The 12,849-nt window shown below is 32.9% G+C and overlaps 2 protein-coding genes across 2 annotated transcripts; both read left to right on the top strand.

Annotated features, from left to right (window-relative positions):
• Positions 1–600: 600 nt before the first annotated feature.
• Positions 601–1,566, top strand: LOC113178281 (olfactory receptor 14J1). Its single transcript, XM_026382681.2, has one exon. It carries the CDS (start codon positions 601–603, stop codon positions 1,564–1,566), a length of 966 nt encoding a protein of 321 aa, XP_026238466.1.
• Positions 1,567–9,996: 8,430 nt separating this feature from the next.
• LOC144256659 (olfactory receptor 14J1-like) lies at positions 9,997–10,959 on the top strand. The gene has a single exon (XM_077802031.1). It carries the CDS (start codon positions 9,997–9,999, stop codon positions 10,957–10,959), a length of 963 nt encoding a protein of 320 aa, XP_077658157.1.
• Positions 10,960–12,849: the final 1,890 nt, after the last annotated feature.

Raw genomic sequence — 12,849 nt, 5'->3', positions numbered from 1 at the left:
ATACATATTTATGAAATAAAGTGTGATATCACAATCTGAGATTTATTTCACTCTACAAGATTTTTCTGTGAAGTTCATTCCAACCAAATGCAATCTTAATAAAATGTTAATAGTCTTTCAGTAACAAGAAATATGACTGTTCTTTGAATGGACATCCCTACATTTGCCTCTGGGCTGTTCCTGAATGCATTCATGAGGTCACATTCATTACTTCATTTCACACAGTTAACAAAGGAAGTTTCAATGCACAATTTGAATACTTAATGAAAAGATACTAGTATGTCAGTGTTATTTTCACTGACTACTGAAGGTGAAGTCATTTCCACCAATATTTCCAACTATGATGATTCAAGTTCTGCCCCAGAAAACTCTCATGACTTATTGAGCACATTTAAAGTTTCTATTTCTGAATAATGGCTAAAGATTTTTCTGAATTGAATGTAATAATCATAAGGATGACAAATTTATCTTGCCATATCATTCGCTCCAGGATGAGGACACTGAGATATGTGACATATGGTTAGGTTAAATGCCATACATTCTTTCTAACTGTACTCCAGCTTCCTAAACAGAGTTGAATTTGGAATCATCAGAGTGAACATGGTAAACTTGACCTCAAAGAGTGGATTTCTCCTCATGGGGTTTTCTGATGACCATAAGCTTCAGGTTCTACATGCACTGCTCTTTTTGGTGATATACCTTCTGGCCTTAACAGGCAATCTCCTCATTATTACCATCATTACCTTGGACCACCGTCTGCATTCTCCCATGTATTACTTCTTGAAGCACCTCTCTCTTCTGGACCTCTGCTTCATCTCTGTCACAGTACCACAGTCCATTGCAAATTCACTTATGGACAGTGGGTACATTTCCCTTGGTCAGTGTATTCTTCAGGTTTTCTTCTTCATAGCTCTGGCCTCATCAGAAGTGGCAATCCTCACAGTGATGTCTTATGACCGGTATGTTGCCATCTGTCAACCACTGCAGTATGAGACCATTATGAATCCCAGTGCTTGCAGGCGTGCAGTGATTGCTGTGTGGATGGCGGGGGCCCTCTCTGGGCTCATGCACACAACTGTTAACTTTTCCATTCCTCTATGTGGGGAAAGAGTTATTCATCAATTTTTTTGTGATGTCCCTCAAATGTTGAAACTTGCCTGTTCTTATGAATTCATGAATGAGATTGCAGTGGCTGCATTCACAACCTCAACAGCATTTATCTGTCTGATATCCATTGTGCTCTCCTACATTCGGATCTTCTCAATGGTGCTGAGAATACCATCAGTAGAGGGCAGGACCAAGGTCTTCTCCACCTGCCTACCACACCTATTTGTAGTCACCTTCTTCCTCTCAGCCGCAGGCTTTGAGTTTCTAAGACCTCCTTCAGATTCCCCATCAGCTGTGGATCTTATGTTCTCCATATTCTACACTGTAATACCTCCAACGCTCAATCCAGTCATCTATAGCTTGCGAAACGAAGCCATGAAGGCAGCTCTGAAGAAGGTGCTGTCAAAAGATGAATTTTCTCAGAGAAAAATGTATTTTAAAGCAATGTTTAAACTCTAAAGAGTTGTGCAAATTAAAGAGCCTTGTTACTATATTTCTGACTACAATAGGTGTGAGTTTCATTTCTTCTCAGGACTCCCATTCAACTTTTCTATTCTTTGTGTTCTCCTAAACTATAATTATGCAAAATATAAGATGTGTTGCTTCTAAGAACTTTGGCCTTCTTTCCTCCAATTTAGGTGTTATTTGAAGGCAACTTTTAGGAATTCCTTTGAAATAAAAAATAATGTATGTGTAAAATTAACTGTGACATGGCCAGCATAAAGCTGGTTTTATATATCAGATTGCTATTAAGAAATTCAACTTTATTTATGTGATACTAATATCTCTAGTGTGTGTAAGAAATTTTCATGTGCTTCCTACTCAGTATCTTTACTATTTCCCTTTCTATTAAATATTATAATAGCTTTTTCTGAGTCACAGCCCATATATATGCCTCTCAATAAAAATTATTGTTTCCCAAATGTGAGTTTGTATGTGTGTTTGTCATCCATATAAATGAGAATATATGTCTACAATTTACTGAAGAAATAGCCATCAGGCATCTTCTTTTCCATTACTAAAAATGTTTGTATTACCCCTGTTGACACAGAAAAGATTTTGAAAAGGTATTTTTATAGTTAGGCAGCCTTCTGTGTCTGTGAAACAGAACAAAGATAAATAGTGTATAAACAGCTCAAATCCATGAGGGTATAAGCTCAAATACTGTGGAACTAAAAGTCTGACTCATTTTGGGGTAATGTTTTAACATTCTTTTTTAAAAGCACATGTGAATCACAAAAGTATAAAACTGAACTGATTCTCTCATACTTGAAGAACATCAAAGTACATGTTCTAGTAATAATGTGAATATAAATTACTAATAATGGGAAGATGGCACATTTTATGACTTTTGGGATTAATGGTTCTGCTTATGACATCAGCACCTGCATGCACGTGAATGAAGTGAGAGTCTTGCTTATTTTGTTTTTGTTCGTTTGTTTATTTATTTGTTTTTTTTGTTTGTTTGTTTGTTTTGGTTTTTTTGTACTGGGGATTGAACTCAGAGTCATGCTACCACTGATCCCACCCCCAGTCCTTTTTACTTTTTGTTTTGATACCACATCTCACTAATTTGCTTAAAGCCTCAAAAAATTGCTGAGGCTCGCCTTGAACTTACAATGCTCTTGCCTCAACCTCCCTTGCTGCTGGGATTACAGACATGTGCTACCATGCCTGGATGCTTGTTTTTAAAGGTTGTACATTTCTCCTCTTCCAGTATGAAGATGGTATTGATGACAGAAACTTTCTTAGTGCCATATTTTGTAGTCCTGGAACTTTTTCAACAGTCAGTTCTTTTTCTCAAATGCACATTTTAAAAAGCCTATATTATTTAAACAGGTTATATATTATTTGTGAAAAATTTCCAAACGAGTAATAAACAAAGTCTAAAAGAAAACCATATAATCATTGGTATATATGTTATCTACTTGTGAATGTATTGTTTAATACCTTTCTATTGATGTGCATGTTTGTATGTATATATATGTATATATGTACATATGTATATTATATATATAATATTGTCTTGTAATATCAATGTATATAATAATCAGTAAATTCCTTTGTTATAATATCATAAAAAATTTATACATGTAAAATCTTTTAATGACTATCCACTATTTTAACCTACCCCAGTTTACAATATTTAGTTTTTATTGTCATGATTTAAAGACTATTTGATGAATCCCTGAATCCATGAACATATTTATTCATGGGTATTATACATTCCTTAGACTTGAAGTCTCATAATAGAATTGTCTTTCACATTCTCCTATCCCCTATGTGTTCTCAATGTATCATTGCAATTCCCTGATTTTAGCATGAGAAATCTTCAGTTCCTTTGTGAAAAGCAAATGTGTATGTACACAACAACACATCCTATCACTTTTCATACCCTTCTTGAGTTGCTATTCTGACAGATTGATTATCATACCAAAGCATGTGTTTAAATTGGCACATATCCACAAACTTAGGTTCTGCCCATGAAGAACTTAAAAGAACACTTTCAGTCCATTAGTGATCACACACTCCATTTTGAAGTACACATGGACAGGGGTATATTAGTAAGATGTCGTGAGGGTGGTGTAAATTTGAGACCAAAAATCTGCAGCATTATAAATAGGTTTCCTTCTTCTGTGGCTCTTTTCATTTTAGTTTATTCTAAGGAGGGATATTAAAAGTAAATGCAACTCAAATTCATATTCCAACTCAAAACAATCATTGTTAACAGTTCTTAGCATGGGTTTGAATAATTTTGGAAGATGTAACTCACTGTGAATGCAGTTCTTTTTCCCCAAGGAGCTCAGGCTGCTTTCTCTCTTCCCCTGTCCCCACTAAACTAACTGTTTAAATGGCCCATAAAGGTTACAGTTTTCCCCTTTTACAGCTAATACTTCCCTGTGCAATAGGAAAGTATTCTCTAAAGTAGTTTTAGCAATTTATGCCATCAATGACTCTATGAGTTCACATAATTTTACATACTCACCCAACTTAGCATTGCTCTGAGAATACTTAGAGGTATAAAACAAATACCACACTGTAGCTTTGATTTACTTGTTCCCTTTTCATTAAAAATCCTTATTCAGTGTTTAGTGGCTACTTGATACTGCTTTTTGGAATTTAACCATTCTCACTTGGGTCATTTTCTTCTCATCAATTTATAGGAATTATTTGCATCTTTATTTATTCTTTAATTGACATATAATATTTGTACCTGTTTGTGGGATAGTTTATAATAATTAGACCAAGGCAATTAGCATTTCCATCTCCTCAAATATTATTATTTCTGTGGCCTGGGAACCTTCAAACTCTTCTCATCTACTTACTTTGAAATGTAGGATTAATTGTTGTATATTAGGATTGCCCTACTGTGTCATATAGCATCCAAACTACTTTCTTTCCTCTGACTGTGTAATGGTGCCCATTATCCGCCCTCTAGCTACTCCTCGTCTGCCTTGTTCTTTCCATCCTCTATTGACCTCTATTGTACTCTGTACCTCCATATAATCTACTTTTTAGCTTTTGCAAATGAATGAGAACATTTTTCTTTCTGTGCCTGGTTTATTTCACTCCACATAATGTCCTCTGGCTCAACTTATGTTGCCACAAACAGGATGTCACCTGTTTTATGTCTCAGTGATATATAATATCAAACCTTTGTCACTTAAGAAAGTGACAGTTTTGTTAAGCTTTTCATTATAAATGTTCATGGATTTGCATGTATTTTTTCTGTATAAATTAAATCATCATACAGTTTTTATTCTCTTTCATTCATTTCTGTCACTCTTCCATTCAATTGCTTGATATTCCACTGACATTATAGTTTCTTTTGATGTGCACATGTTTTTATTGTGTCATTTACTGAAATCTTTTTTTTTTTCCTTTATGGTAAATACTTTGCTTTTTTGAATCAAGAAATTATTCCTATACACAAAGGCAAAAAGATAATCTCTTATAGGTATGTTTTGAAGTTTGGGGTTTATTATAGAAATCTCTTTTCTACCTGGAATTGATTCTTGAATAAAGTCAGATAGATTTCAGTTAATTTTTTAAATATGGTTAACTAATGTCCAAATACACGTTACAGAAGCACAATGTCTGTGTTTATGAAAATCTACTCAGAATCCTTTATTCTCTTACACTGATCTGTCTAGCCCTCTGTTAATACAAAGCCATCCTAATTATCATGCTTTATAAATCTACCTACCTAATGAAACAAATATCTTTATTTTGTTCTTCAAACATTTTATGAGTATCTTACACTCTTCCACTTCTTCAGGAGTTTCAGAATCAGTACATCATCTTTTTAAATTATCAAGAATTTCACTATGTCTACATATCAAAAAAAGAAAAAATTAACTTACTAAATATATCAACTCCTCAACTACTATCAAGGCAATATCAATATTTATGTGTTCTTTAAAATCTTTAAGTAAAATTTCATTATTTTTGGAAAGGTTTTTCTGTGCATTATTAAATTTACTTCTGAATATTACAACTTTTGATGCACAAAACCATGTCATTTGTTTCCAAATTTTATAAATACTTTGTGACTTTTCTTATACTATTGAACTGTCCAGTAGAAATGTTATTAGTGGTCATTCTTATTTCTATAATCACAAGAAAAATATTAAATATTTCCTTATTAAGTATGATGAATACCATAGATTCTGTTAGAATTCCCTTTGTCAGATCAAAAGTCCCCTTTTCAATTTTAAGTAATTTAATCATTTTATTATGGATGGATGTTAAATTTTATCAAATTTTTCTATATGCATTGGTACAAAGTTATTTTTCCCTTTTATATTTATGTGTACACTGTTTTTGTCTAACTTTGTTTTCAAGTTTATACTGGCCTCCTAAAAAAATTAGAAAGTGTTTCCTATGTTCCTTTTTCTGTAAAAATTTTGGGTGGTAACATTTTAAATAAAACATCAATGGTCATAACACTTATTCTTAAGTGCCTAATTAATTATGAGTCTCTGCTGAACATTCTTCACGAATTATCTAATCAATATGCTCATTTATTCTGATAAGAAATCAAAGATGCAGAAAGATGAATTATTCAAAGTTTCTTCATAAAAAGTAAATGATAGAACCAGAATCCAAACTTGAGCAATCTGACTTTAATAGCTATATGATTACATATTACAAAATATGTTTTATATTATCTAGCACAAAAATAACAAATGATAAATTCCTTGTGTTGGTGAGATCAGGGAAAACAATGCTGGGAGCAATATAACATTTCATGATAATTTTTTTAAAAAAATTGTCAATATTTGAAAATTATAAAATTTTTCTACAATAACCTCATCTCAATTTAATTTTAAGGAAAGATCAACTGTTAGAAAATACAATATTTATAAGACTGATCATGCTAGCACAAGTCTTTATTTATAATAAAGAAAAATATTAACAGAGCCATTTATATGTTTACATGAATGGAATAATGGTTGCATTAAAAAAACATGGAAAAATGTTATTTATGACACAAAATAGAAATGACACAAAATAGAAAAGTGCATGGTTCAAAACAGGCACTCAATAAAACTTGTTTAAAAAATGAAAAAAAAACTGCAAGCTGTATTTGTAATCTGAACAGAATGCTATGCAGCATTTAAAATATAACAAGTATGTATCCACATAGCTTTAGAGAAAATCTTTGGCCACATGGTCATTTCTAAAAAATATTAACGATGTCCATAAAAGATGGTAAGAGAATTCAGAAATTACCAAAAGTACATTGTGGGCTTATATTTATTTTCAATTACTTTGAAAGTTATTGTAAAGATTTCAATAATAAATTTTAATAGACTGTGCCACCTGAGAGGATTTCAGGTAGTTGCTACATTTGTTTTAGGATGGCCTTGTAGACTTTTTTTTTTTTTTACTATTGTTACTAATCATAATGAATGACCAAAATAGTTGTTCAAAACCTGAGATTCAGTAGGTAGGCTTCAATTTCAAACATAAACATTTATTTATAATATTCCAGGAAGACTGAAATTAAATATTCATTTTTTTAAAGTTCAATGTTTCCTGTTTATTTTAGAAATACATGATTTAGCTAGTAAGGTGGTTCTCCATGCATGGTACTCAGATCTGCAGCAACACCTGGAAGCATGGTAGGCATTCAAATTCCTGGGGATCACTTGAGCCTTTCTGAATCAGAATTTCTCAGTGTAGTTCTTAGGTTCCTGTGTCTTAACAAGCTCTCCAGGTGATTCACATGCCTACTAAAGTTTGAGAACCACTGAGGCAGGGACAACAAACATCAACCACTGCTTACTAAACCATTTCTCTGTGTGGAAATGTTAATGAATCCAAGTCCCAGGGGTAGAGACAATGAAGTATATTTATTAATTAGTTATTATTAAATAAGTTCAAGTTTTCATTTTGAAAGATGTTCCCCGATCCCATTCCAAAACACACACACACACACACACACACACACACACACACACACACATTCTCGAGGGAAATGACATATATTTAAAATATGTGTGATTACAGATGAGAAGTGTCAGAGAAGTTGGTGATCAATTTTAAGAGCTACTGCATACAAAAGATACCTGTGGTAAGTTGTCCAATCTTGGGTAAGGAAAGAGGGTAAGCTTTTATGAAATTTTTGACAGAACCTTATGTTCTTCAAATTGAGTTTGGAAAAAGCAAGAGTATCATTCTTTCAGGGAAGGAATTTTTGTTCTCGGAAAATAAGCAGAATAATAAAATCCATATATTTAATTCACATAAATGTGTTAAAATAATGAGCCACTTAAGGAAAACCAGTAAATTGGGAAAGGTTAATATTTTATCTGTTTACATAAATAAAGCATCTGTAAAATACTTCTTCAAATAATCTCTGGTGTCTGTAGGAATAATAAGCCTGAATGTAATTGTGGCTTTTTATCCAATATTCCTTCATGCCTTCAATTAATTTTTATAGATTTTTAGATGTAAGAAAGTGGTATGAACTACAAAGGTCAAGGTTTTGGAACTCGACCTCAATTCTGTTACTTAAGCATTCTGGACATTAATTTCTTCCTGTATAAATGAAGATTAAGATGCTTAACTCCAAGAAGATAAAAATACCAGTGTGAATTAAATGACATATTTTTATGATGTACTCTAATATGGTGTCTGTCTTATTAAAATGAATGCTCAAAAGTGTTATTATTTTATTTGCTTCGCAGTCTGTTGATAACTACATAGGTACATTTGGCAGATTAAAATATTAAATGAATCAAAATTAAGTATGGTTAATCATGCTGTTTATAATTTTACCAGTACAGGGGAAAATGGAACAATAAAACAGAACTTGGACTAGAGAAATTCTGTTAGAAGTATAACTTCACTCTTAATTTTCTCTGCTATTATGTGGTATGAGATGCTAAGAAATCAAAAAATTTGAAGACACTATAGGTAGATTAAATTAAATTTGGAATTCATGTTCACAGAGTAAGAGAAATGAGGCTTTCAACTGTGGCAACTAAAACAAGTTTAAAATATTTAGTTTAAAATATTTAGCCATTTTTATTATAGTCTAAAAGCAGCAGGATATAGAAATAGGATCCTTAGGTGCATTCTTTTTGAAAGAGAAGTTTCATGAAAGAAAGGCAGCAGAAGTCTGGGTGGTCAACAGGAGAGATTGCCATTAGATGGTTTAATAAAAGACTGATAAGGAATGGGGAGGGAGTGCTCACCACAAGTCTTAGGATTCTCCCAGATATCTAAGATGAATTGCGCACACACACACACACACACACACACACACACACACACACAGTGAGATTTCATGTGGTTTAGATTAAGGTCCACAGAAACTAATAGAGCAATTTCTCCAGTTTGCATAGTACTAAGAGATGAAAGGAAAAATGTGCAGGAATATAAGAGAATCATTAGTAATGTCTCATCAGTCCTCACATACCAGTGGATATTTTGGTTAAGGGGAGAATGAATGCTTGGATATTTCCATCTCATAAAGATCAAAAGCCCAGGTCATGAACCCGAACTTGGTTTTTCCATTCTCTGAAATGTAGATTGCTTTATTCCACAAATCTCTTTCTGAAGTTGTGTATTTGAGTATTTTTCCTTCCATGTTTAAAAACCACCTCAGGGCATTCAGTCTCTTTATTTACAAGTGTCTTTGCTTGTAATAAGTGATCAATAACTATTTGATAGCTTCAACAAGTTCAATAAAATGAAGATATAAATAGAAGTTGTTAGAATCAGAAAATATCTCATGTAATTAAATTAGATAATCTGTGAGTGGTATTTAAGTATTTACTGTGTAAAAGTATTTTTGCTCTTGATTTCAACATGTCCATTAGATACAATATTAATTGGAAGAGCAATAACACTATCCATTTTGGCTCTTGGCTTCTCATTGTAATGACCATATTGTTTGCTAGAATGAAAACAGGGATCACTGGTCCACAACAAGCCCATGTTTTAATGTCCAAAATTTCCTCTAAAAAGGGCCATTTCATCTACTAAAATAAGCCAGTGTGCTCAAATGTAATTCATCCACTATTCAAAAACTCCTAAGAGCTCATTATTGTGTTTCTTTTGGTGAAAAACAAAGCAAAAGTTTTCACCTGTGACAATGGAATAGCATTTATCCCTGGGGCAAACACAATGACTTTTTCTTAATAGGACCTGTTTGCACTCTAACTACTAGTTTACTGAGGTAAACTCTATGTGCTTAAGAAATATGTATTATCACCATTGATTTCCCAACATCTAGGACACAGCTGGTAAATAACAGGTCCTTAACTAGTTGAAAGAATGAATGGATGAACAGGATGAATGATTATTTTAGTGTCTTTCTATTACATTTCCCATATTCTTTTATTTTCCAGTTGCTACCAGATTTGCATTTTCCAAATGATTATGACAAACATAACCACGAGGAATGGATTCCTCCTCTTGGGGTTTTCTGATGATCGAAAACTGCAGATCTTGTATGCTTTGCTCTTCTTGGTGTTGTACCTAGTGGCTTTGACAGGAAACTTCATCATTATCACCATCACAACACTGGACCAGCACCTCCAATCTCCAATGTATTACTTCTTGAAGCAACTTTCCCTTCTGGACCTCTCCTTCATTTCCGTCACAGTCCCCCAGGCCATTGACAATTCACTGATGGATTATAACTATGTTTCATATGGCCAGTGCACGCTGCAGGTTTTCTTCTTCACATCTTTGGCCTGGACTGAGATAGCTATTCTTACAGTTATGTCTTATGACCGTTATACAGCCATTTGCTTCCCACTGCACTATGAGGTCATCATGGATCCCAGAAATTGTCAGTGGGCTGTGATAGCTGTGTGGGTGAGTGGAGGCATCTCAGGAATCTTATACACAGCAGCCACATTTTCTATCACATTCTGTAAGGTGAAAATAATACATCATTTTTTCTGTGATGTCCCCCAATTACTGAAGCTCTCCTGTTCCAATGATTACCTAGGAGTGATTGGAGTAGCTGCTTTCATATCTGTGGTGGCATTAGCCTGCTTTGTCTCCATTTCCCTCTCCTATGTTCACATATTCTCCACAGTTCTAAGAATACCCTCTGCCGAAGGCCGCTCTAAGGTATTCTCCACCTGCCTGCCCCACCTCTTTGTTGTCTCATTTTTTCTCTCTACAGGCATCTGTGCATATCTAAAACCAACTTCAGATTCTCCATCTGCATTTGACCTTATGGTATCTATCTTTTACACAGTGATACCCCCAACACTCAACCCTATTATCTATAGTCTGAGGAATGAGGCCATGAAGGGTGCGCTAAGAAACTTAGTTTTGGACAGAGAATTCACTGGGAAAAATACACTTTTGTCCTGTTGTTAGTGGTTGTTCAATATTATATGCAAGGAACTTTTTGGTAATTGGATCCCTCAATTTGTGAAGTTAATGAAGCAATAGAATTACTTCCTGTAGATATAACCATTGTCATTGAATAAATTTTTTCCTTCATTTATTGAACATTTTATTCATTGAAATATTTTTTGAAAAAAAATCATAGCATATGTTTTAAAAACTTTTGTATAAATAAAATTACAACAATAAGAATAAAAAGTGATAATATTTACCCACAGTTTCACCCACCAAACAAGTCAACTATTTTCATTTTAATCTACTTAAGTTTAAATATTCATCTTAATTTTTATCTTTATATATACCAGTTTTGCATACTGGTTTAAATTTGTAGGTCATTACTATGTTTAACCACATAGTTTTACTATGCTAATTTTCTTTAATGCATCATATTCAATTAAACTCATCTGAAAATACAAGTAATCATTTACCTTTTTCACATATGCTACTTATTTTCAATTTTTCACTCTTATAAGTAAAGCTGAAAGCAGAAGCTCTTTATAATTTCAAAGTATGGGTTGTGAAATCAAAGTGCACAAATTGTTCGGTGCTCTTGAGACCATATTTCTTTCTAAAAATATTTGATAATTTTATTACCATTTTGTTACCACAATTTTGTTAATTCATGCAACAAATATTCATAGAGTACTATTAGCTGATTTAAGTCATATCAGGTGCCTGCAACACAAAAATACAGATACAGAATTTAAATTGTGGGGACCTTTTAAAATAATAGCAATATTTTACCTTTTGTAATTTTTTTCAAATATTTGATATCTCAAGAAATTAAACATATTCACAATACTTATTTTCCATATTATTCATTTTAGCTTTACATATTTCTTATTTTATGAAAAGCTTTATAAGTATTACAATTCTGTTTTATGATGGCAAAAACATTTTCTCAGGTCCTTTGTATTTCAAAATTTCAAGCCTTTTTTTCTATGCAAACCTTATAGCAAGCAAGCTGAATATGAGCTGTTAATGTTGTGGTAACAAAACATAAGCAGTTCAGGTAATTAAGACATAATCATAAATGACTCACAATTAGCTCTTTTACCTCCTTGTTCTCAGGCCATTCAAGCAGTCAACAATACATGTGAATTATATTTGTTTCTTTTTAAGTTTCACCCCAGTGAAATATTTTAACATAATTTTCTGAAATTTTCTCTCACTGACCTATTAGTTTAATGAACCCACAGAATTATAAAATAAATACATAAATTTCTATTCATATTCTATTCTTTCAACTCTCTTTATTATATATAAATATTCTTTGCAAATTAAACAATATTGTACTGATTTTACTGCATATTTGAGTAGAAGAGCCTCTCTTTACATTTTTGTTGTCTTCTATTACTTTCACAGATAAATTTTTAACATCTTAACTCATTTCAGTAAATATTGTCTGTCTTGAGGCCAATAGTAATTCAAAATGTACAAATTAACTTGGAAAATATTGTGCTGTGTGAAGCCTGTTTGTTGTTTCCAATAAGTACTAAAAAGTTTTGTTGTTTGCTCTAAATCAAAAATTTTGCTAATTATCTTTATGAAAATAAAACATTCCCTAATTTGTATGATTTCCAAAACCTGACTGACTCACTATCTATTCAAGATAAGCATACAATGCAACTACCAAGGGTCTTTGAACTATATCATAAATTATGAGGATTTCTGCATTGCTACTGCTACCTCCCAAGTGAGAATACAAAAGCCCACTTCCCCAGGCTCTCTTACACCTAGAATGTAGGCATAGAACCTGGTTGTAGCACTAGATGCTCTGACTTGAAAGTTCACCTTACACAAGAGCAGTCTGAGCAAGCATGCATTTTGTGGCATCCTTTTCTACTCAAGTCAGTGGAC

Source organism: Urocitellus parryii, chromosome 8, assembly GCF_045843805.1.
Source record: "Urocitellus parryii isolate mUroPar1 chromosome 8, mUroPar1.hap1, whole genome shotgun sequence".
Lineage (NCBI taxonomy): Eukaryota > Metazoa > Chordata > Mammalia > Rodentia > Sciuridae > Urocitellus > Urocitellus parryii.
This window is presented reverse-complemented; position numbering and strand designations above follow the sequence as displayed.